This window comes from Topomyia yanbarensis, chromosome 2 (assembly GCF_030247195.1).
Source record: "Topomyia yanbarensis strain Yona2022 chromosome 2, ASM3024719v1, whole genome shotgun sequence".
Taxonomy (NCBI): Eukaryota; Metazoa; Arthropoda; class Insecta; order Diptera; family Culicidae; genus Topomyia; species Topomyia yanbarensis.
The window spans coordinates 2,561,357-2,581,609 of NC_080671.1; the positions used below are offsets into that span (position 1 = coordinate 2,561,357).

General features: G+C 40.8%; 2 protein-coding genes across 4 annotated transcripts; both read left to right on the forward strand.

Annotated features, from left to right (window-relative positions):
* Window positions 1-1,135: 1,135 nt before the first annotated feature.
* LOC131682143 (DNA polymerase eta) lies at window positions 1,136-4,080 on the forward strand. 3 transcript variants are annotated; one of them, XM_058963391.1, is made up of 4 exons: window positions 1,136-1,324; window positions 1,383-1,605; window positions 1,667-1,770; window positions 1,823-4,080. In XM_058963391.1, the coding sequence occupies exons 2-4, from the start codon at window positions 1,552-1,554 to the stop codon at window positions 4,038-4,040; spliced, it is 2,376 nt and encodes a 791-aa protein (XP_058819374.1). In that variant the 5' UTR covers window positions 1,136-1,324; window positions 1,383-1,551; the 3' UTR covers window positions 4,041-4,080. The 3 variants fall into 3 exon arrangements, with proteins under 3 accessions (XP_058819374.1, XP_058819375.1, XP_058819376.1); XM_058963392.1 differs by having other exon boundaries at window positions 1,136-1,314; XM_058963393.1 differs by having other exon boundaries at window positions 1,140-1,289.
* Window positions 4,081-14,334: 10,254 nt separating this feature from the next.
* Window positions 14,335-17,560, forward strand: LOC131681768 (protein HIRA homolog). Its single transcript, XM_058962800.1, has 5 exons — window positions 14,335-14,527; window positions 14,583-16,573; window positions 16,635-16,749; window positions 16,814-17,063; window positions 17,122-17,560. The coding sequence occupies exons 1-5, from the start codon at window positions 14,491-14,493 to the stop codon at window positions 17,474-17,476; spliced, it is 2,748 nt and encodes a 915-aa protein (XP_058818783.1). The 5' UTR covers window positions 14,335-14,490; the 3' UTR covers window positions 17,477-17,560.
* The last annotated feature ends 2,693 nt before the right edge of the window (window positions 17,561-20,253 follow it).

Sequence of the window (20,253 nt, forward strand, 5' to 3'; positions counted from 1 at the left end):
TCGCGACGTTTAAGCTGTTTGAACGTGCTCTGGTAGCAAACCGTAGAAAATTTTTCCGCCGTCTGGCGACCGACCCGGAGACAAATTCGCGCGCGCGTGAGTTAAAAAGGAAACGTAATTTACTATTTTTATGCCCACTGAGCAAGTTTGACTCGTTTGCTACGTTCAGGCTGTTTATAACGCACACTCTGATAGCAACCCGTGTAATACTTTACCGCCTTCCGGCGGCCGGCCCGGAGACAATTTCGCACGCGTGCGATTTTATAAGGAAAGGAAACACTTTTTTTCTGCGCGTTTTTCTCTATACATCGTACTTATAATTGGCACTAATTTTTCTTCATGGCGCATGTCGCCATCTTGTCTAACGCAAATTTGCCGTAGCATATCCTCGAATTTACGACGCACGAGAGGATTTCTCCGCTCACTTTTAGCGCCGTGTAATATTCTACCGCCGTCCGTCGACCGGCCCGGAGACAAAATCGCACGCGCGTTAATTTGAAAGGAATCACTTTTTTCGCGTTCTTTTATCTAATTATCGCACGTATAATTGGCACTGGTTTTTCTTCGTAACGCATGCCATCTTGTGAACCGTGTTTAGCCAGTAACAGTTTGTTCAGATTTTCTTTTCAGAGTTTTGACAGTTGGCTTTTAAGCCGTAAATGAGAAATAAGGACCTTATTTCTCGTATTTACCTGATGAATTAATTCTGGCCACCCTAGATCACTGTTCAACTGTAACACCAGCGTATCTTTTGCTTCATGTAACGTTCATGCCGCCGTTTTATCCCAGTTAAGCTCAGCCGGAAATGAACTGGAATTTTGGCTGATTCCAGTTCGTATTCCGGCTCCAGTGACACAACCGATTCTAGTTAGAATTCCAGTTCATTTCCGGCTGAACTTTACTGGGATGAAGCAGTACACGATGCGTTACATAGCGGTACTTTCCGAGCCCTGGTTCGACACCCTTTGTTTACATTACTGATCAGCTATTTTTTTATGAAAAAACAGCTGATCTGCCATATGTATGTATAGAAAACCATGTGAACAGCTGATGAGTCAAGCAAACAAAGAGCGCAGCAAATGTCATTTCGATCGAGTAGGGGCTCGGAAAGTACCGCTATGTAACGCAGCGTGTACTACTTCATATCCCGCTCAAACCTCGACGAAAACAACAACAAAAATATAAAACCTTGCTACGTTTTGCGTTTATACCTAAAGACGCTGAATTACGGAAGGATTCAGCGTCGTTAATTATAACTAGACGAATGTTTTGCAAAAAACGAAATCTTGGTAAAAAATAACAAAAATCAGTGCAGTAAATAATTGTGTGCAATCGTTGTTTTTAACCAAATTAAGATGTCTGATAATTCTGACCACTTTCAGATAGCCCCTTAGCACCTCTCCAGTCAAACACCTGTTAATGTCAATAATCAAACCACGAGCTGATTCAAAATTGGTTAACAGCATCAGGGATAGAGCTGACGGATCCTGTCCTAAGATAATAACCGCGAAATGGTTCACAGCATAGCAAGCAAACGAGCAAATCAAAAAAATGTCTAAACAATATATTAACATAAATAATAAATATGATCGTGTTATAGTTTTGGTTGGTTTAAATCATAAATAAATGGTTCCAAATTTATTGATAGATTTATTTTACCTTACAGGTAGACATGGATTGCTTCTACTGCCAAGTGGAGGAAAAACTGAATCCGCAGATTCGCGGAAAACCAATTGCCGTAGTGCAGTATAATCCCTGGCAGGGAGGAGGGTACATCTTTTATAATTTTTGTGAACTAGATGCTTATATAGTTTTTTTTTAGAATTATAGCCGTCAACTACCCAGCTAGGTCGAAAGGTGTTACACGTCATATGCGTGGTGATGAAGCGAAACAGCATTGTCCTGAAATCGTATTGCAAAAAGTGCCTCAAGTGCGCGGTAAAGCAGATATTGGCAAGTATCGAGAAGCTGGCAAGGAGGTTGCTGCAGTTTTACAAACATTCACCCCGTTGCTCGAGCGTGCAAGTGTAGACGAAGCTTATATGGATATCACCGAACGTGTACTAGCCAGGTTGCACGATATGAACGAAGGAAAATTCCAGTTACTGCCGGATAGGCTTGCAAACACGTATGCTGTTGGGTACGAGAGCGTGGGTGAATTTGTTCAGAAGATATCTTCCGATCTTGAAGGAGCTGGCGACTCTCAGGAGGTTGATAATGAAGAGCATCGTGTCGAATACAAAAAGAGCGATATCAAGCTGCTTATAGGAGCTTCAATTGTTAACGAAATCCGAGCAGCAGTCAAAGATAAAACTGGGTATGAGTGCTCAGCTGGAATAGCTCATAACAAAATATTGGCTAAGCTTACTGCTAGTTTTCACAAACCAAATAAGCAAACCATTCTACCACTGAAGAGTATTGCAAAGATGTATGAAGCGTTACCGATCAACAAGGTTAAAGGATTAGGTGGCAAATTGGGGGAACAACTTTGTGAAGTTCTTAAAGTACAGTATATGGCAGACCTAGTAAAGTTTCCGGAAAAACTATTACAATCACATTTCGATGAAAGGATCGGATCATGGATATATTTGATGGCAAAAGGGATCGATTTGGAAGCAGTCACACCTAAATTTAATTCTAAAAGTATCGGTTGCTGTAAAAGATTCCCAGGAAAAAATGCTATAGTTGGACTGGCCACACTGAAGCACTGGCTCGGTGAGCTGGCTGTTGAGATTCAAGAGCGCCTAGAAAAAGATATGGAAGAAAATAATAGAATAGCTAAACAGATGACGGTTTCATATTCGCAGCAATTTGGAGACAATGATGTTTCTAGCAGCAGAAGTGTTCCAATCTTGACGTACGACGCCGAGAAAATTGCAACCGATGCCCTGGAGGCAATAAAAAGAAACACCGATACGTTCCTTAAAACAGGCAGTGACAGCGTGTTGAAAAATCCAATCAAATTTCTTGGCATTTCAGCCGGTAAATTTGACGATAATTCTGTTAGAAAGAATGGTGGATTGAGGGAAATGTTTTCAAATATCTCCAGTAAAGCACAAGTAAAAGAACTCAAAGAAACCGATCATGTTGAGAAGAGTCCTCAGACAGTAACTGTTGATAAAAAAGACATAACAAGTTTTTTTCAAATGGCATCCTGTCGGAAAGAGTTAGCCAATGATGTACAACCAGGCACTCATGATTTAAAGTCCAGCCAAACAGATTCAGACAAAGATCATTTAACTGAATCTTCGAAACGAGCAGAAGATCACGATGATTCAACACATCTGAATTCTGAAAACGTTGATAATACAGAAGAAAATATTCCAAATAATTTTTTGAACGCAACTTTGCCACTAGAAGAAGGAGACACGCCACAGCCTTCTACTTCTAGAACCCATCACATTATCGAAACAAACCCGATGATCCCTTCCAGTAGTAATTTCGACTGCCCAAGAGAAGAAATCACCAATTCAACTGATCAAACGGCGTATGACGATTATCGGCATACATATGCAGAATATTGCCAAGTACCGAATGTTCCAGAGATTATTTTTAAGGCATGTCCAGAATGTGGAAAAAGTATACCGGAGAGGGAAGCGCAGGCCCATCTCGATTTTCACCTGGCACTGCAACTAAGTGAAAAACAACGAGAAGAGTATCGGAACGAACTTAAATGCAAATTCTCGTCACCTAAAGTGAAAGATAAAATTCCAACTCCCACAATGAAAACAAAGCTTACTCAGTTCCTGTCTCCAATAGTTGTCCAAAGTACAACCACATCAACCATGTCTGAAAAATGCGCAGAATGCGGAAAATTGATTGCTACTGAAAATCTATCGGATCATATGGACTATCACGTTGCCAGGAAATTGCAGCTGGAGTTGAATCAATTGGAGATGCGGACAGTGACCGTTCCCATGACACAAACGAGTAAAGCCATCACCACAGCGGGTAATAAACGTAAGCGTTCAACGAATGATAAGCATAATCAATCAGTCAAAGTGAACAATTTAACCTCGTACTTTACTAAAATGTCGTAACATCGTATTAGAAGGAATAAACGCTACTTAATTAACGGCATAGTAACAGTTTTATTGCTCACGAACTTCCCCAAGGCTGCTGACGTAGCATACAGTATCCTTCCAAATATGAGTTCTATTTTGAAAATGTTGGTAGAAAATACCATGAAATTTTGTTGTTTATAACGCCCGTTGTACTGAGCAGGAACGCCAATGGAATAAAAGTTTTGGTACTACGTGCTATTACTTCACCTAAATTTAAATGCTTCTGTAACGGCTGGTAGCCTTTCTGATCCATTCCAGAATCTATAATGTCCCAACCCAATATAACGATGAATTTAGTGATGAAGCTTATGAGGTTTGCTATTTTTTGGGTGCATTATCCTGCGTTTCATTGGAAACGCGCCTTATGTGTATTTTTGATGTGCTTGACGCGTTCATTAATAAATTCAAAAAACGTCGATTAATGTCAAGACGGATACAGGTGTGCACATTTTTTTCTGTGTGTGAGTGCGGTTGTCATTTTTCATTGACGAAGCCGAAAAAACAAGAGAATATGAAGAAGAAAAGTACAAACAAGTGACGTAGTGGGCCTTTCTGTTGCCATAAGTTTTGTTTCGATTCGGTCAACGTTAATTTTATGCGTTTTTTTTAGGTTAAAGGTGTTCCTAAGTGTTCTAATCGGTAGATCCGAGGTGAAGCTTGGTCTTTTCTCACTTTTCATCGTGCGCCAAAGAATCAGGATGCTCGTTCGGATGTTTATGTTTACTTCAAGGGCCCCGGCCGCCATGCTTAATTTTGCAAGTATAGAACTAATACACTCAAAAGTGTCAAATGTTCCCATCTTTCTCGCATCTTGGATAAATGTATGTTATCCAAGTTGAATATGTACTAATTGGCAACATATACTGTAATTGAATATTAAATTGATAAAAGAATTCATTTAGAACTAAATTTTTAACACCAAATGGCACATTTTTCGATCCCACACGCAACGAAATTTCAAATGCTTAAACCAACAATATTCATTTTTATTTAAACCTTCACTCTATTATTGATGCGAAACTCATCTATTGTTAAGAATACATTGTTTTATTGTTGAACTAACAATATTATTTTTACTTCAACCAAATTTTGTTTTATCTTGGTCTTGCATAGTAGCAAAGTAGTGTATTGTGTATTTTTGTGTGTATTCTGTGCACCGTAGTTTCTTCATACATGTAAGTAAGAAAACCAAAGCAAAATGTATTGTAGATAGGGTTAACGTGTCCTTATTCATCTCATTAGTCACGATGTCACACTATTTCGCTGAAAACTCGGCTTACAATTCTTGGATTGCGCTTAAATAGGTGTCAACATCTTTGCTTCGGTCTTAAGAAGCAGATCAATACAAAATCTGCCTAGAAAAAAGTGAAATACTCGCGTTAGAGCGAAGCGAAAAGTGGAGCACAACGCACCCATATTCATCCTTCCATTTGAAATAATGCGTTGAATAGAGATAGCAGACACTGCTCTAACTAATGTGTTCAAATGGGTGGGATGAACAGGTGTGCTAAGATGAATTAGGGCGCAGTAACCCTATAACAATATTCTGGTTCAAACTCAATAATAATAATTATTATCTCAGGGCTAAAAATATTCAATAATTGATTTAATCCATAATATTGTTATTTTTACAATAAATTTCTGGTTTTGACGTTTCTACATTTAAATCACATTGTCGGTTGAATCAACAATAAAATTGTTGAAACAATTGACATTGTGTTATTGATCGAATGATGTAAGCACGATTAGTTCAACAATATTCTGATTTTGAAGCAACAAATAATGTGGTAAACAATTCCTATTTAAATGTTTATTTATTTTCAATAAAAATAAAAAAAAATTTTATTGAATTTCTATTTATAATAAATTGTTCCAATATCTTACAGGTTCATTTGTCAGACAAGTTTCATCATTTCCGATTTGTTCTGAAAGTTAGAAAGATAATATGACTCAATATATTTAAATTATTTTAATATTGGCACTTACACAGAGAGTATCCTTTACGTTAGTATATAATTGTAGCAATAGCCCCGAACTGTCCTGTATGTTGCAACTGGGTCGGGAAGTCTGTGAAAAGAGACATTTTACATTTAGTAAAGAAATAGTTATGATACCGCCGTTTTGCTTTGGTTTTCTTACTTGTATGAAGAAAAATACATACACTGAGAAAAAACATGTGGTATCTGTGACCAGACTTTCGTAGTTGTTTTAACTATTTGCCGAAATAGCAGTAATGACCATGAGATCGGTAATACTAAACATCTGTATGGCAAAAAATACTACAAAAATCGATTACCGCTCAACTATGCTGTTGTTATTTACAACAATTTGAACATGCTCACTCCAACAATATTTATCATCTAAAAACTGACAATGGAATAGTGTGAATCTCTATTAAAATTAAAGTAAAAATAAAAATATGAACATGGTAAACATCTTGAATGTAACTAGTGCCATTGTTATAACTACTTTTCGTTTGATTGTCCTCTGCACAATATATTAATAAGTCGTGAACACTAAATGTATAGTTGTTATAAGAATGTAAAGGTTGAAATAACTATATACACCGCTTATGTGAACTTTACCCTTGTCGAAAGCAGCTTCTGCGTATAGTGATTTTCAGCTGACAATGCTTTGTATTACTAACAACCATAAAACTTGTCAATGTTTGCGTTCCCATTAAGTATTACTGCAGGATGCGGCCATTGCAGTAAAAATGTATACATAACATACATGCATGCTTTTCGGCGCATTTTTTTTTAAATTTTAATTTTTTAGCTATTGGAATAATATTGTCTCTGTGATATTACGGTAAGGCGATAGCATCATAAGCCGTTGTGATTTCCAGTAAGGAAAGGTATTCAGGTCTGAAGTCTTACGAAACAGACGGTCATCTTTCGCAAGGGACTGTATTACTAAGTATTTGCTTTGCTTTATTGCGCTATGTGAGTACATACTACAATTTAATTCAATAACGATGTTTTAAAATCATAAAATTTTCGATTTTTCAGTTAAGCGTAAAGGCAGAAAAGGAGGCTGAAATGTGGATGCTGAGACGATTCATATTTTTATAAAAAATGTGTATCATCAATAAATTAAGGGATGCTTTCAAAAACCAAGATTGGCTCAAACTTTCTTTTATCCACCCTCGTCATTTCCCGGAAAAATGTCAAAACCTCGAGGTTTTAGTTATTGCAAGCAGGCCCTGCTCAGGATGACTATGCTGATTGTTATATCAAGCATCCAACTTTTAATGGTCATTCATACAACAGAGTGTTCAATTTGACTATTATGCATAAAGCATGGTAAAACATCCCATTCTCCTGGTTTATTTATAACAAACAGTTCCAGGTCAAGATAACGATGCACATTGTTACGGCGAGCATCCCACTTATAAAGGTCCTGCTTACAATACAATGTTCAATAGTACTATTGTGGTCAAGAGCTCTTGTATAGTAAACTTGAACATGCATATAGTTAAAGTGACCTGATACTATAGTCGGTTAAAAAGCACTATACTCGAAAAGTCGAATTAACCTCCTCATATGGTAAATGTTACCATATAATTTTTCTTAGTGTACTGTGCAAGATCAAGATAAAAGAAAATTTGGTTGAAGTAAAAATAATATTGTTAGTTCAACAATAAAACAATGTATACTTAACAATAAATGAGTTTTGAATCAATAATAGAGTGAAGGTTTAAATCAAAAATGAATATTGTTGGTTTAAGCATTTGAAATTTCGTTGCGTGTTGACACATTTAGCACGTTTCCTATGTTATTCGGAAATGTGTGCCGTGCTAGGGGCAGATCACTTGTGATGCATTTTTAAAAATCAGCGAAATTAAATGCATTTCTTTCCATCAAAATAGAAATTCATAATGTATTTTGCGTTGCGAGCAATGTTTTTGCGTTGCCTGCAATGTGGTTTGCGTTGCGTGTAAGACGTCAAAACCCTACAGAAAAACTAGCCCTACATTTAACAAAACGTCGAACAAAGTGGATCAGCGTAAGACGTTTGTTAAACGAACTTTTCTGCGAGGGAGTGCCAAGCTGATGCAAAAATGGAAATTAAATGCATTTTTTCTAATTTGATGCAAATTTGTTATACATTCTTAGAGTGATCCACCCTAGGTGTCGTGCCATGTCGTCTCATCATTTCCCTTATGGGAAGGGAAAGGGAGGTGAAAAGGTAGGAGAATAGAAACTGACAACACAATACAATCAGAACATAAAACAGTCAGATGTTTTACTCCCACAGGAATAAAAAAAACCCTACTGATGAAGCCAATAGTTCATCTATGTATGGAGAATAGGGCATTGCAAAAAGCATCCCCTTCATATTGTGACGAATGTTAAAATATACTCAGATGCCAAATTTCACATCATTTGGACGATTTTAGACCCCAGCCAGCTCCGCGTGAAGTTTTTGACATTGGCACTATGAGAAAATTACCCTTATTCTTGTTTACGACGAATGCCAGATTCGTTCGAAAGTGGTTTGTATTTCCGTTTACGACAGCAAAATCAAATGGGCTTACTATTCGTTCGAATCACTTTCGTACGAATCCTGCATTCCTCGTAAACAATAATAGGTGTGAATATGAGGAAAAAATATATTAAATGATAACATAGCACTCGGAAAATAGCTGTTTATACATTTTTGCTTTTCACATATAAAGAACGACTACAACCTCTCTAAAAATCGACTTTCTAACCGAGGGAGAGCCTATACCATTCGATTCAGCTCGTCGAGATAGGAAAATTGAATGTAAGTGTGTATGTGTGTGTCATTTAAAGTGACACAACAGCCTCAGAGATGGCTGAGCCGATTTACATAAAATTTGCTTCAAATAAAAGGTACAACGCTTCCACAAGCTGCCATTGAATTTTTAATTGAATCAACTTCCCATAAAAACTAGTAACATCATGATGTCCGAACGATATAACTCATATTAAAATGGGGGCAACATTAGTTGTATTTGCGGGTCTAGATCCCTAATGACCAATCGAAGTAGCTTTGACCACATTGGCTTATGATGGTTCTTGATGCCTCCGGGGAACTCGCCAAGTTCCTAAGCTAACACCTATTTCCCAGCAAATTCTTGACCGATTCTTACAAACTTGATTTCAGATGAAAGATGCAGTAATCCCATTGACTGCTATTCAATTTCATTTAGTTTTGACTTTCGGTTCTGGAGTTACAGGTTGGTAATTGTGGTCACATAGAAATTTCTCATATTAACCGGTACAATCGTAATACCTCAGTGGTTAAAAATGCATCGAAATGGAATCAAATTATTTCGATTCACAGACCTAGATCACAGATGGCCAAACATTCTTTGAAAATATTGTCCACTGTCGACAATTTCAGAAGTTCTGGCTTCCGGACTTATTTACACTTAAAGTCACGGTTCTTCGGTGATGACTGAACCAATTTTTGCAAACCAAATCTCAAATTGAAGGTATAATATCACCGACGAACCGACATGACAGAGACATCTGAAAAGTGTCCCATGCAAAATAACGATTGTTTTGAAATGAAGCGAATGCTATTGATATTACAGAAGGTGTGCAATTCCATTAACTGCGTATGTAGTCGTAATATGCATCAAAATAGTATTCAGAATTAATTGAAAATGCATGTATTCTGTTACTTTTTTGCCTTTGACGGACTTTTTTGTGAAATAGTGCATATATAATATAATAAAAAGCTGGAGAAGCGATCTGCAACATGAATAAAAGAAAGTTTGTTCGTCCTAGCATACCTGGTACCGCATGGTACAACGTCAATACACTTTGGATTTTGCGTACTGTTGTTTTAACGACGAAGACTTCCACGCGAACTATTTTACAGATGTCGCTAGTGTAACAACGTATTTAAATCTAAACAATTAGGACAATATCTGACGCATTTTTTGGCTGTTGCATTGGCAATCTCATCACCCCGCCCCTTAGCCTTACACTTCGCTCCTTCATCACCTCTTCATTATTTTACAAACTTTTTAACTTTAGGTTTTTTTCATATTTATCTCCTGAACCAGTTATTTTCTTGAATCATCTGCAGAAAGATTACCCGCTCGTTAAATCTACTGTTCATTCTGTCAATGGGCACTCTGTAACAAATGTAGCATCTCTGTAACAATCTTGTTTTTAATCTTTTTTACATTTCTTACAAAAGAAAAATTAATTTTTCCGAGGCCCGGAGGGCCAAGTTCAGTATATCAATCGACTCAGCTCGGCAATTTGGGAAAATGTCTTTTTTAGAGAGAATTAAAAAACTTTCAAGAAAGCCCAGAGACGGGAAAAATATACAAAAACCCAAATGTCTCAGGGAATGGGTTTGGGCTGTCATCACCCGCTAAAAACCACTGTTTGCCTAGAACCTGATTCTTCCCCAGTCCTACCTTACGACATTAAGGCTAGTTTACAGTCCGGAAAACGTGTCACGGGATTTGGGTCCCTGTGTATTTTAAATGGAGCTCGGGATTTCAAATCCCGTGACGGGAAATAAGTCTACACAAAAATGACAGTTTTCCTGAAGTGTAAACCCAACCGCGGGAAACATCACGGGATTTTAAAACTCTCCACACAGAAATTCGGCCGGGAACAATTCAACACAAATTGTTTCCGACGGGGAAAATAGTATTTTTATAAAGTTTACAATTCGCTGCAAGTTGGATACTGTTTGTATTTTTAAGAAGCAGCAGAGTTTTTGGTTTGACAGTTTGGAGAGATCTCAGCGGGAAATTTTCCCTGATCAAATCCCGACGCAAATCCCGTGCGAAATCCCGTGATCCATTTCCCGAACTGTAAACTAGCCTTTACTCCGGGAAGGGGTTTTTTATGTGCATAGCATCCACTCTAGTTCAACTACTTAGTAGTTAGTTTCTTCAGTAGGGTTACAGTCCCACTCCTCGACTCACCACCAGTTCTCCATCCACACAGACTGGCAATTTCTGCATGGCAGTCGGAAAGCTGGCTGTGAGTCGAGACTTTGAGCTCCACAATTTCTTGAGCCCTTTGGCTCCCTCTCGTTCCATTTCGCTCAACTTCCCCGATGAGCCTTTCAGCTCTCGCCCTTACTTGTTTGCGAACTACTCGGTCAAGTCCCCGACGATGGATCTAGCCTACTCCAACGGAGAATTCCCCGGCGAGAGAGACTCTCTCGAAGCCGAGCGGTAGATTTCTCCCGATACCGACGTTCATTTCCGTGAGCCATTCAGCTCCCCGCTTCGTCCCAATCTACTCGATCTAGTCGCCGGCGGTGGATCTAGCTTACTCACCGAACCAGCCAGTAGGTGCTAAGGTCCATCCAGCGATTCCGGAGCGTGGCTTCCGGTTCACTGACACCCCAGCGACCCGCTGCTAGCTATTTGACGCAGTCTACTCGGTCTAATCCTTGGCGGTAGATCTAGTCTACTAACGAGTTGCACCTCTCCATGCTTCCTATGCACCCAAGCCGACATATTTGGGATGAGTCGGTGGGTCTACCTTCCTTTCTCCACGTCTTCCCACTCCTGCCTCCATTTAGCCAACGACTCCACTCGGACCAGCTCCTTGCATTACGTGAAATTCTCCACTGGTAGCATTCCACGTCCTCAGGCAGAGTGATGCAGATAGGCCTGCCTCCGACGATATTGTTCTGTAAACACTCGCGACTCGTACGGCCATTTGCCGGAATGTCCTGTTCAGCTTCTCACGGTTCTGCTTGGTTTTCAGCGCACCACCCCAGGCAGGAACCTCATATCGAAGTATCGATTACGAAACAGTAGATACAAACGTCTCGTGTTGCTTCTAGGGTCGCCGACGTTTGGCATGATTCTCGCTATTGCGTTCGTTGCCTTCGCCGACTTTTCACAGGCGTAGTCAAATAATATTGTGGTAAATGTATATTTTTTTAACATTAATTTTTGTTCTACAGTCGTGATTCGCTGGTTGGGCCACAGCCTTGTCCAACTAACGAATTTGATTCGCTAGTTGGACCGACTGACAAATATCAAAAACTCTCCAAAGGAGATGTTGGCAGTGTAAATCCATCTGTTCACATTTCTAAATATTGTCAGATTGATTGTCAAAGTAAATTTGACACGAGATTTTGACGTTCAGATGCTTTTTAGTTGGACAATGGTCCAACTAGCGGAGGTCCAACTAAAAAGCGGTCCAGTTAAAAAGTGTCCAACCAGCGAATAACGACTGTACTGGGGCAGCCCTCACTGCATACTCATACGTAATTGGCGAGAGTATTTGTGTGAATGTGATTATGTTGCTTTTCTGAATGTTTATAGTCATTCCGTTTCTATCACACCAACTCATGATCCTATCTATGTCCATCTGAAGTGCACAACAATCTACCACAATTGTTATGATGCGATAAATTTTCAGATCATCTGTGTACATCACTTTACACGACTTAAATTCGCTGCGAATATCATTCACAAAGAGCACGAAGAGAAGAGGTCCAAGCTCGGGTGCATGGTGACTCCCTTAAGGTACACCCGATGTTATGTCGAAAGGGTCTGAAAGTACAGTTCCAAGTCTCACAGATGCACCGCGGTTTGTAAGGTACGAGGAGATCCAATTGGTTAACCAGTCCGGAAATCCGATTCTCCTTAGCTAGCTGATGAGGAAGACGATCGAAGGCTTTTGGGAAATCTACATACACTGCATCAATTTGTTGTCATTTCTCTAATTTATCAATCAGCGTTGACACATAGCTCATTGGGCTCATCGTTGTTGAGCGCTTTCTAACAAACCCATGCTGATCTGTAGTGATGATGTGTTTTACTGCAGGGTAGAGAATATCTAGCAGCATACCTTCAAAAACTTTCAGAAGGCAGCTCAGGATTGAAATTCTTCTGTAATTTATGACGTCATGGGTAACGGCTTTATGAATTGGTGTTATTAAAGCTTCCTTCCACTTGGCGGGAAAAATACTTTCACCGAGAGAGCGATTGAAAAGCATGGATATCGGTGCAGCTAACGAAGAAGACCATTCATTGACGAAACATGGTTGTATTCCGTTCGATCCTGGTCCCTTTGAGCCGTCAACACCAAGCAGGTGTTGACGGTTCGGCAGACTACTCAGGTACGATTCAGACAAAGGTGGTGGGTTATTATTTAGCACACTTTGAAAGAAAGACGAGAATAGATTTGCTGGCTCCGCAAGTGTCGTTGAGGTCCTGTCACGGTAGTTCACGTTTTCAAATATTTTTTTCATTTTGTGGTTCTATTAGTGCAGTATTCGAAACTGTTTTATTGTATTATTTTAGGAAAAATTAAGATATTGGAAAAAAAATTCTACGTATTGTTTTAAGATATCGAAAAGAATTGGCGCTTGAATTTCGGTCTACGAAACACAAAAACCCAACTTTTCAAAATGCTGCACATGAATCTAATGTGATTAATGATTTTTATGGCGTTTTTTCTTGAACTCGAAACCCCACTAATCCCACCCGCTTGGAAGAAAAACGGGCAGCCAGCAAAAATCCGTCAGGATTCCGGCAGCTGTCAAAATTATCAAAATGGCGCTGCCAGAATTCAGCTATACTCCTTCCAGTTATGGCAGGCAGATTCGCCTCACCGGTTCTGTTTTGTTTATCGTTGTTTTATTTTCGCCATATTTATATTTTTCCAAGAAGGATAGTTTTGGCAGATGAAAAAATAGGAAGAAACAAAGATTTTGGTTTCAAACAAGGAATATGGATTTCATGTCTCCAGACATGTTTTTATTATAAATTTACATGAAATTAAAAAAAATTAAGAAAAAATACAAGCAAAACCTGAAGCGGTGCAAAACCGGTCCTGCCGGTGCGTGCCTGGCAGAAATCCGGCAGAAAAAAACCGTTAATAACCGTAAGGCGAAAAATTCTGCCAGAAACGGTTGTTGCATTTGAGTCGGCTGGCTGGGCAGCGCTCTGCCAGCCAGACCCCCAGAAATTCTGCCAGAGTTTTTATTTCGCTGCCGGCTATCTGGGGGGAATCCTGCCAGGCACGTCCGAGCGGGCAACCGCTGTCAGTTTATACATTTTGACAGCACTTGGGGTTAGAAACTGACTCAGTTTCGCTTCAAGCAAAAACGGCATTAATATCCACTGTGCTTTTTTACATGAAATGTATGTGATTTTTTAGCTTAGTGTGCCAACTTGTAACGATAGAGAGCGTTACATGTTTTATAGTGACGCTCCTAGCTTGTCAAACGTTAAGACGTCAAACGTCATAGCAAAATTTCGCATCGTGCTTGCCCATTGCAATTTATTGGCCGGTGTTATTTTCAATAATATTATATACGGGATTGTTTTATATTTTATAAATTGTATATCATAAATTTTCAAGTATATTAGTTGAAAAATAAGCAGTCAGTGTTTAAAAAATATGTAGTGTAAAAGTTGATTTTCGACTAGAAATACCATTCAAAGTTTATCAACATGAAGATTCTGCAGCCGAGCTGGGTCCATCACGATGGTAAAATTCATTTTTTGAGATTGTACTAACTATTCATGCGCTATACGTATTGTAGAAAAATCCATTTTTTCCATCGACATCCACCCCGGCGGAGAAAAATTCGCCACCGGCGGTCAGGGAAATGATTCGGGTCGAGTCGTTATCTGGAACATGGCACCGGTTGTTAACGAAGAAGCGGAGAAAAATAAAAACCTACCTAGAATATTGTGTCAGATGGACAACCATCTGGCCTGTGTGAACTGTGTCCGGTGGAGTGGTAGCGGAACAATGTTGGCATCTTGCGCCGATGACAATCTGATTATGATTTGGAAAAAATCGGCTAGTGGTGGAAGTGCTTTCGGATCAACAAAATCGGTCGAGTACTGGCGGTGTATTTCAACACTACGAGGCCATGCTGGGGATGTGTTGGATTTGGCATGGTCACCACAGGATCAGTATATAGCTAGTTCAAGCGTCGATAACACAGTTATCATTTGGGATGCGAAGGAGTTTCCGAACATTTTGGAAGTTTTGAAAGGACACACGGGGCTTGTGAAAGGGGTCACTTGGGACCCGGTTGGAAAGTTTGTTGCATCGCAAAGCGATGATAAAACGTTAAAAATTTGGAGAACGTCAGATTTTTCGTTGTTTAAAACAATCACCGAACCGTTTGAAGAGTGCGGAGGAACAACGCACATTCTACGACTGTCGTGGTCTCCAGATGGTCAATATTTAGTATCCGCTCATGCCATGAACGGAGGAGGTCCAACGGCACAAATCATCGAACGAGATGGTTGGAAATGTGACAAAGATTTTGTTGGACATCGGAAAGCGGTTACTTGCGTAAGGTTTCACAATTCCATCCTGAAAAGGACCGCGCCGAAAACGAACAAACCGCAACAGTACTGCTGTTTAGCTGTTGGAGCACGAGATAAAAGTTTGTCGGTTTGGCTGACTGCTTTGCAACGCCCGCTGGTGGTCATTCATGATCTCTTTCAGGATTCGATTTTAGATCTCAGTTGGAGTCATAATGGCTACATTTTGCTAGCTTGCAGCGGCGATGGTCACGTGGCATGTCTACAATTCAACGAGGAAGAATTGGGGAAACCTCTTTCAGAAGAGGACAAGAACAGCCTCTACCAGCGAATGTATGGGCAGGACATTACTTTGGATCTTAATGCTCAATCTGGTAGAGGCATGATTATAGAAGATGCAGATCTGTTGAATGCAACACAGAAGTTGACTATTCCATCGTTGGCCTCTCAACTGCAACAAATTGAGGGGGAGAAATCTGGCATCAACAAGGAATCAAATGTTCAAATGGAAAGCCCTGTCGGTGCTGCTATCCAGTCTTCCGCAAGTCAAGATACTCAACGTCAAATTCTGAGGCAAATTGAAACTAAAACTGCCGATGGGAAACGAAGAATCACTCCCATGTTTGTTCCCCTAACTGACGAGACGGAGGCATCCACGAGTGGTCAATTTTCTAGCAGTAGTGCTAGTAAGAGCAACATTATTACAGTAGAGAAAACACCTGAACCGACAGGTGTTCAAAGTAGCAACACGGCAGCCGATAGTGTAGATAGTTTAGTAAACCAAACCGTTAAACTAGACATTCGGTTAAAGAAACGTAATCCTGTAGATCCGCCATATCGAACGGACGTCTTTTCAACTTCAAACGATAGTCAGAAGGAAGCTTCCAGTTCAAACAAACGGTCTGAAGCAGGAGGAAGCCAACCACAGCCGGTAGTTTCTGGCAAAGCAACCCCGCTCAAGGGTACTGTGACCAAGGCGATGGGCGATTATCGGATAATGGTCACTAACGGAGCTATTAAAACTGGTTACGGTATGCTCTGTCGGGTAGTTGGAAATCTTCTGACGGTACCACGTTCGGACAAGAAGATATGGGAAACGGTCATCGGGTCACCGGTTGTCAGTTTATGCGTATCGAAGACGTGTGTTGTGTTTTGCAGCATGGATGGAAGCATTCGATTTTTAAGCATTAAAACAGGATCACCGGTACTACCAGTAATGAGTCTGACAAGTCCGGTGGTACATTGTGCTTTCGTAAGATGAATTGTAGTATTGATTGCCGGATATAATTTAATTAAAGTTCTTCTACTAACAGAGCAGCAATTGTAAATTGGGCGCGGTCATCACAGAGAATTGCTCCTTGCGGGTCTGGGATCTAGAGGAGCAAAGTGTTTTTCTCAACGGCAGTTGTAAGGATATTATGGGCACTAGTGAGTATCTTAGTTCTTGAAGTAGCCTGTAGTTTTCCAATGTTATATGATTTTGTCCTTTTAGGTTATGCTACCATACTGCATCTTTCCGACAATGGTGTTCCCTTCATTGTCCTGGCAAATGGTTCATCGTTCACGTATAGCAAGAAATTGGAAAGTTGGTTAATCACCAATTCCAACGATCCAGTTATGAGGCATGGTTTGTTTGGCACCAAACTTGGCTCTACTGTGCGCAACATTAAAGCCTTTCCACTAACTGCGGTGCAGTCATTCTCAACCTTTCCGCAAATAAATCCTAGAAGTTTTCTTGAAGCGTAAGTCAAACTATTGTGTAAACTGTTAGTCAATATTTGTAACTATTGTTATTTCCAGGCCAACAACTGGTTGGCAATATCCGGCAATGCTTGCGTTTACCGAGAACCAGATTAGAATAGCGGAAATGATAAACTCTCCGCTGGAGCTAAAGCACTGGTATCAGATGCTGGGCTTTCAATTAGCTCAGAACGGAACCGAGGAAAAGGTGCGCCAAGTGTTGGACGATCTGCTAGGGTCGCCCTTTCAGTCCGGCAGCAATGCCACTATTCTTGATATTCCGAAGCATGAATTTCTGGAGTTAATTCTCAGTCAGCTGAAAACACAACCTCAGTGGCAGCGAATCTATATGGAATATGCGGACCAGTTGAAATTTGCAAAACAGGATGATACCAGCAAGGCAATGGAGAGTTAGTACCTTTTTGTATGTGATTTGTTTGTTTCGCCCCGGTCCGGCCAGCATAAAATGCACCTCATATCGACGTTAAACGATAGCGATTCTGCCAACGAAACGTGTGTTATGGTTCTAAAACTATTCGAAATCCTTGACTTTTTTTTATCAATTATAAGATGAATAAATAACCGGGGGCTCCTGTCTACAATTTGGTGCTCCCTGGAATCTGCAGTACGGCGCTGGACCAATTTCCACTCGCTGCTTAGAACTGTGGGCACTCAGCACGCGATGACCGTTCCGCCCACATGCGAAGAACGGTTTAACTGTTTGGTAATTTCTTGTCCTACCGCTACCGGTCATTCTGTTTGGAGACTCCGGTACGTCTGAGTAGGTCTTGATGATGCCAGCGTCCCTCGGTTTCCGCTTATCGGTTCGAACATGGACCGGGACATTACACGAATGAAATCCCGACCCACATCCATCCCCTTGAATCAAGGCTTCGTTGATGCCTTCGGGATAATGGAATGTAGCCATCGTCCAAGTTCCCCATTGCTCCACGAGGTTTGCCAACTGTTGAGTGTCCTCTGACGACAGATACTGAAAAATTCGTTGAAGCAAATTGGTCTTTCGTAGATGTCACTGCTGGAGACAACTAAACTGAAGCGATGGCAACTTTGCCATGCCATCAGCCATTAGGTTTTACACCAACCGACGTAACCCCACAAAATGAGCCGGATGAACTTCGTTTGACAATTCTCGGTGGTTTGTTTACATGGAAGTTACGTGAGTTCGAATGTAATAGATGAGCACCCGTTGCACTCGCACTCACGCAACTGACAAGGTAAACAAACCACCGAGAATTGTCAAACATGAACTTTATTCACCATGAGTTCATTCGTGTCGTCATCTTGTAGAACTCAATTCTCTAGGCTAGGCTCTCTAGCGACAGTCCTGCTGTTACTTCGAGATGCCGCACCATAAGCTGAAACCAGTTTTTTATCCAGTCATAAGTCAGTCCGTTGAGCACATGCTCTTTATTTTAACAATCGTTATTAAAAGTATTTTATGTAGTCTGTATGCGACTGTCTCTTTTAATTTGTTCGAGAAGATTCCTGACCTGCCCCGCGCACAGGGCTACAACAGTGGCGACGAGTATATTAGCGGCTAATTGGTGAAATTTCGATTCACGAAGAGTAACCTCAAAATTCCGTCAACCCCGCGTAAAAAACGGAGAATGGTCAAATTCCGTATGATAATGACCGGAAGCAGGTCGCACCACCAGCAGATTCGCTCATCGTGCAGTTCATGCACCTGATGCAGCAACAGCAGCTTCAACACCAGCAACTAATGGCACAATTTCTTCAGCGGCAGCAACAAAACGACGAGCAGCAGCCAGCGTTTTTCCGGAGTGCAATTTTATCTATTCACGTGCAAGTACCACCCAATCTAGAGCAAATTCTTGACTCTTTGGCCTCTTGCGACGCTGACAATAGCGTCACGTTTGCGGCTTGGTACAGCAGGTATGAAGATTTATTCGAGAAAGATGCCGCTCGTTTGGACGACGAAGCGAAAGTCAGGTTACTGCTGCGAAAGTTGGGCGCGGTTGAACATGAAAGGTATGTTTCTTTTATTCTACCGTAACTTCCGAAAAAACACACCTTTGCCCAATCAGTAGCGAAGCTGAAAAATTTATTTGGGTCGAAAGAGTCGGTAATAACCAGGCGGTATAAAATGCTACAAATTGCCAAGCATCCGACTGAGGACAATGCAATGTACAGCGCAATTGACCAGGAACTGGAAAGGTTAGAAAAACTCAATATCATCACACCGGTCGATTAGTCAGAATGGGCAGCGCCGATCGTCGTAGTGCGCAAAGCAAATGGCAACATCCGAATTTGCGGAGACTATTCAACAAGTCTGCAAAATATTCAGCCAGATTGATCTTACGGACGCTTTTCTACAGGTGGAAATCGACGAACAGTACCGTCATTTGCTGACAATTAACACACACCGTGGTCTTTACCACTACAACCGCCTTCCACCTGGTGTAAAGGTAGCACCTGGTGCTTTTCAGAAGCTCATCGATACCATGCTAGCCGGCCTTATGGGCACTTCTGGTTATCTCGATGACGTCATCGATGGCGGTGAAACACAAGGAGCACGACCGTAATTTGGAACAGTTCTTCAGCGGATTCAGGATTTTGGTTTTACCATCAGAGCCGAAAAGTGCAGCTTCAGTAAGCAACAGATACGCTATTTGGGCCATATATTCGACCGACGTGGATTGCAACCTGATCCAGTAACTACCTCCTCCCATTGACGTTTTAGATGTTCGCTCTTTCGTTTGTGCCCAACTTGCTGAAGTCGGAGTCAAAGTTCGTCTGGAATCAGGAATGCCAGCAAGCGCTCGAGCGATTCAAGCAGATTCTCTCCTCGGGACTTCTGTTGACATACTACGATCCGAAATTAGGAGATTATAGTATCAGCTGACGCATCATCCGTTGGCCTCGGAGAAACCACCAGTCACAAATTCCTCGATGGGTCCATCAAGGTTGTTCAGCATGCTTCCAGAGCACTCACGAAAGCAGAACAAAACTACAGCCAGCCCGATCGCGAAGGTTTAGCAATCATCTTTGCAGTCACCAAGTTCCACAAAATGATTTTCGGTAGGAAATTCCGTCTACAAACCGACCATGCTCCGCTGCTTCGAATTTTTGGATCCAAGAAGGGCATACCGGTATATACGGCAAACCGGTTGCAACGTTTCGCCCTCAATCTGCTATTGTACGATTTCGACA